Genomic DNA, 5,992 nt, shown 5'->3' on the forward strand with positions numbered 1-5,992 from the left:
CATTAATTCAGTTAATGAAAGGATTTAATAAAATGAGATGGAAATTTTCATTTGTTCACTTTGCTATTAGAAAAAAGTACCTATATTTTTTTATCTAGGAACCCAATATATGAAATTGAAATATGCCTTTAGTCTCTAGTATCTAAATTCTGATGCTATACCAAGTCTTGAGAGTTAATATTAATAGGTTCAGGTCAGAGGTGGCCAGCTATGGGAGACTGATGTCTACACATATGACTCAGATCTTGTTGCATGTATGTATTATTATAAAAAGGGGCTACTAGTTTTTATTACTAAGTGACAAATTTGACATACTTAAAATTAGTACTGATTTTGTAATTTGTTGTATAGTTAGTTCTCATGTATATAGGTTAATGTCGCCTAACAGCTTCTCCACCTCCGACAGCTATACAAGAGTTGCGTGTAACCATTCGTATGCTTCAGATTAGTCCGGATGTTGTTTAGGAAATAGATTAGGCTTTTCCTAATATAGAATTGTAATTTTTTTTAAATGTATATTTTGGAAGTTGAATTTATTTTTTCTTAAATGTTTCATTCATATTTTATTATGTACATATAAATCAACGGAAGATTAATTTTTTAGTATTTTATTTTATTTGAAAGATTAGCTTTTTAATAATTTTATTTTTTATTTTTTTTATTTAAAAAGGATTAGGACATGCTTTTGAAGTGTAACGACAAGTTTTCACTTTTTGGCACGTTTTAAAAGTGTGGCTGTATATCCATCTTTCGGCACGCTTTAAAAGCGTGATTGTATGTCTATTTTTTGGCATGTTTTAAAAGCGTGGCTACAATGTTATACATATAGCCACACTTTTAAGCATGCCAATATATAAAAGTGTGCCAAAAAAGTAAAGCGTACCAATAGATCAAAAAAAGCGTGGCAATAAATCAACCGGCACGCTTGCGGATGTGATCCTTTTAAAAGCGTACCGGTAGCTCAAAAAGCGTGGTAAAAAGCTATCGGCACGTTGTTCACACTTTTCTGCACGCTTTAAAAGCGTGACAAAAGGCTTATTTTCTTGTAGTGCGTGTTGATAGACGTTGGGGGAGAACGTGATTACTGCCGGGAGAGAAAAGATTAGTATTTCATTTTTCACGGCTAGCACCCTGAGATCTTTTTTCAATGCCAACTTGGATTTTTTTGGCACGTCTTTCCCTGTGATCACATTTACTATTATGGTTGGGTCGGTATCCGGGCTTTCCTGGTGCACTTGTCGCACTATTATGGGATTGTGTCCTTCTCGCTCTGGCGATATTTCTCTTTTGATTTTACTGAGTTCTCGAATAATTTTGGCAAACTCAGGGAGTTTGTCATCTCGGATGGCTTGTTCAAGAGTGTCATTCAGATCGAAACAGTCTTGAGTCTTGTGTCTGTATCCTTTGTGATAGTCACAGTATAAGCTCTTGTTACTGTCTATTCGTTCCTTCAGTTGTCGTACCTTCGGGAGAATACTATGTTCTGCTATTTGGTGATAGATCTCCGTGATTGGGACAGACATGGGGTGTAGTTTGTAAACTTTTTCACCTAGGGAGTCGGCTAGGGGCGGTGGATTTGAAGTGCTCTTTTGCGGTGTCTTTGGGCGGGGGATTACTTCGATGTGCCGTATTGGCGTGCTGCCATTTATTGGCTACCACAACTTGGCTTACTTCCTTGGTCGTGAAGTGCTTTCAGAAATTCTCGTTCATGAGCCCGTTGGTTAGACAAACGCTAACTACAGAATCTGTGAGTTCGTCAATTGTTAGGCACTCGTCTTTGAACCTGTCAAGGTATTTTCTCGTGGGCTTGTCTTGTCATTGGGTGACTCCGAGTAGGTTGATCGGGTGTTTGGCTTTGGCGATCCTAGTAGTGAATTGTGCCATGAACTTCCTGGAGATGTCGTCAAAACTGGCGATCGCATTGTTCGGGAGAGCGTTAAACCACTTGATGGATGGGCCGACTAGGGTTACCGAAAAAGTCCTGCACCAAACCGCATCGGCAGCTCCTTCCAGGTTCATCCTGGCCTCGAAGGCTGTTAGGTGTTCTTGGGGGTCTTTGGTTCCATCATGCCTTATATCGGTTGGTTTGTCGAAACCTTTTGGTAACTTGGCTTTTAGGATCTTCTCGGTGAATGGGGTAGTTCCTATTATCACGTGCTCGCTCCTTGTCCTTGTAGGGTCTCGCCGGTGCCTTCTATCGTCGTCATCACGTCGGTGCTCTAGCTCTCGAAAAATGATGTGATTCTAGTGTTTGCTATGACGCCTATCAGGTGACTTTTCGCTCCTAATTTCTCGCCGCGATCGGCTTTTCGTAGTCGCTTGGCTTGTGTGTTCCGGCTGATATCACTCTTTGAAAGTGACTCTGCCCTCTAGAGTTTAGACTCTTTCAGAGAGCTCTTGAATTATCTGGATCACAATCTCTCCTAGGCCGTTGGTTGTTCTGGTCTTCTCGAGTTGGCGGTCATCTTCTTGTGCTTGCTATCTGTCAAGGGTTGGTTGGTGGTGCACTGCGCTGGTTATCCTGGCCTCCTGTGATTTGGTGGGGGGTCGTCGTTTCGTAGCTCATGTGTTGTATTTGGTGGGTCTGGTTTGTGGTGATGGCTCAAGAACCATTTCTGAATTCTTTTGTCATGTTACTAAGACCTGACAAGTCCCTACAGACGGCGTCAATGTACAAAATGTCACTAGTACGGGTTGTAGGATGGATCAGGGACTTGCTGGTCGAGGTGATGATGCAGTTAAATCATCTTCGGAGCGGCGGGGATAGTACTTGCAAAAACATTATGATGTTCAAGTCAGAATCGATCTGAAAGGTATAGGTGAGAATTAAGAATCAGTGTCGTATTTGAATGAGCTTTTGGTCCCCTTTTTATAATCGAAATTTGTTATCTTATCTTATTAGTCTAAGATAAAAAGAATATTTTATTTTAAATGTTGATTAGGAATTATTGGACCAATTTAGATTGTGAGAGAGACCCGGATAGCCGGGTTGGGGACTACTCCGATCCGATGAGGGATCCACGAATCGAGCCCATAAAATTTCTATATTTAACCATTAAAATTAGTATATCAATGTTCCGTCATATGGATACCAGTATTCTTCGTAAGTTACATACTTACATGCAATACTTTGTCAATTTGTCCGGTCAAATAGACCTAACTCTTTGGACACATATTGTTATGGCATAATAATACATGGCAAAATAATGTTAGCTTAATTGTGTCTTTCCGATACTACTATATGTCTATATTAATAGATGGATGCCGTGCTTCTCTAAAATACACCAATTCAGGTTCCAAATGCCCTACTTTTTAACAACTGAACTGTCTATCTCAACGTTAATCACCTGACACTTGTTTGCTTTATGAGAGATTCTGTAGCCTAATATTCTCCTAATCAATTCGGAATTCGTGATTCAATTCATTATCCCTCCAGTTGTATAGAGAAAAGAAAAATATATAATAAGTAGTTCTAGATAATAATATTAAAAGTATATATTAAATTTTAGATAATATTAATACCACACAGTTTATACAATTGATTATATAAAAATATATCAAAATTCAAAACAATTTATATGCGGAGGACGTGTCACCACATCACATGTAGTCTAAATTCATCATAATGGTAAGAAAGCTACATTTTTATCTAAAGAAAAATGAGATCAAATAATACATATATATATATATATATATATATATATATATATATATATATATAGTTAAAACTATTGTTTTGATTTTAAAAATTTTAAATAATTTAATCACTTAATTATATTATCTTTAAAAATAAAGACAAATTTATTATTTTATATTTTTATTTAATATTTAATCAACAATTATTTAATAAGATAGTAGATAAACAAAGCTAATATAAGAAAACACTTTAAGAAAAGTATACAAAGAAATTAATTCTCAATTTTTTTTCTTTTATAAGCATTAGTGGCAGGACACTATACTATTATTAGCATATACGTACACGTAGACACTCGAGATATTTCCTCGTAAATCAAGTGGTCCACATTTATCCGATTATCCACTAAATTAATAACAGTACTTCAACTTTCTCTGCCTATAAATACGATCCATTCCTTCACCAAACAACAGATCAAAACACAGTGTGTGTCACAAAGAAAGAAACAAAAACTTGATCAGAGAAGAGAAAAGAGAAAAACAAACAAGATGTCAGGAATCATGCACAAGATCGAGGAGACCCTCCACATGGGAGGGAACAAGAAAGATCAGGAGCACAAGGGAGAGAGCCATGGCAGCGATCAGTACAAGCAGGGAGAGCACCACCAACAGCAGCAGCACTACGGTGGTGGTGGTGTTGGTGTTGGTGGAGAGCACCATGGTAGTGGAGGAGTGTACGGAGGAGAACATGGCCACGTGCAAGAGCACCACCCAGGTGAGCAGCAACACAAGGAGGGTCTTGTAGACAAGATCAAGGATAAGATCCACGGCGGCGACGGTGCCGAGGGTGAGAAGAAGAAGAAGAAGGATAAGAAGAAGGGCGAACATGGCCACGACCATGGCCATGACAGCAGCAGCAGCAGCGACAGTGATTAGATCTTCTCCGCCATTACTGCTTGCTGCACCTTTCTTCTATGTCAAGGTAATTAAGCTCTCTTATTTTATTTCTATTATTATTTTTTAAAAAAAATACTGGATAAATAAATTATTTTTATAATTAAATTTAATTAAGATTTTTTTGTTATGCGTGTCTTTCTTTTTTTATCTGAATTTTATTTTGTTAATAAATTATTAGATTAATTTTGTTGAATTTAGTTCTTGAAGATTAATTTTTCTGATCAATAATTAATTAACTTTTTCTTTGATTTGTATTTTTATTTTATTTTATTTATTACTTTATTATTTAATTGCTGGTGAAAAAAGATTAGTTTTTTTAAATTTAATTTTATAATTACAACTTTAAAAAAAAAAGCAGTAGTACAGGCCAAGACACAAGTTTCATGCCTTTAAAAAGAGCCGCTTTTGATAAAATATAAAAATGTTTACCGACTTCTTTCACCAAAATTCCTGTAGCTCTGAAGTTACAAGGGGATAACCGCCGGATAACTTCGTTCAAGTTATTATTACAAAACTTTCTTTCCATTTAATCTTTATACAATATATTAAAAGTTTTAAACAGTCACACAATATGAATGGACTTTGTTGTCTTCTGTTCTAACACGTAACAGTTTTGATTTTAACACGGGATTGGATCGTATAACAATTTAATTTTTGACGCATTTTCCCTTTCTTTGTGGCTGTTTCAGGTGCATGGGGTCATAGTTGTGACTTGTGAGGGGCTCGGTTTTACACTTTCATTCTTGTGTGAACCAAAAAAAAAAACTCATAATTAGTTTATTACAATTACCTATATATGTGAGTGAAGGGAGAGCAAAAAAAAAAAAAAACGGACAGAAATTGTGTTTTTTCTACTTTTCCTGTTGGTAATGCGAGTGTTGTAGCATATAATGTACCTCTTAGTCTCAGATTGTAAAAGCCCCCCTCTTGTGGTTTTCTTTGGTTGTGTTGTCATGTATTATTATGAAATAAGGATTTCTATTATTACTTATTACTCGTTAGTTAGATTGTTGTTTATTTATTTTTGTTGCTTGTATATCCTGAAGTTTCAGCATAGTAGCTTGAATAGTTGACGACTTCGCCAGGACCATGTCTCTCACATGGTTCTCGAATTAAATTAATTTATTTTTAAAAAAATTGGAAATAAACAAAAGAAAAAGTCTAGGGACAGCAAGTTTTGCGTTTTTAAATCAGCATTTAACTATCAAAATAAAAGTGAGTGATATTTTATTATTAAATATAATTTTACATTATTAAAAATATTATTGATGGTTACAAAATATCAAAATTATTCTCTTTTAGTATTTTCATAGAGCAAGAAAAAGAAAGGAGAAGAACGAGAACTAATAATTCTGAAGGGGGAGGAGGTGAAGACTACTTGTGCACAAGTTGGTGATGCCTC

General features: G+C 35.9%; 1 protein-coding gene across 1 annotated transcript; it reads left to right on the forward strand.

Moving 5' to 3' along the window:
• The first annotated feature begins 3,898 nt into the window (after positions 1 to 3,898).
• Positions 3,899 to 5,581, forward strand: LOC112696940 (uncharacterized). The gene is made up of 2 exons (XM_025749901.3): positions 3,899 to 4,615; positions 5,280 to 5,581. Exon 1 carries the CDS (start codon positions 4,183 to 4,185, stop codon positions 4,567 to 4,569), a length of 387 nt encoding a protein of 128 aa, XP_025605686.1. The 5' UTR covers positions 3,899 to 4,182; the 3' UTR covers positions 4,570 to 4,615; positions 5,280 to 5,581.
• Positions 5,582 to 5,992: the final 411 nt, after the last annotated feature.

This window comes from Arachis hypogaea, chromosome 6 (genome assembly GCF_003086295.3).
Source record: "Arachis hypogaea cultivar Tifrunner chromosome 6, arahy.Tifrunner.gnm2.J5K5, whole genome shotgun sequence".
Taxonomy (NCBI): domain Eukaryota; kingdom Viridiplantae; phylum Streptophyta; class Magnoliopsida; order Fabales; family Fabaceae; genus Arachis; species Arachis hypogaea.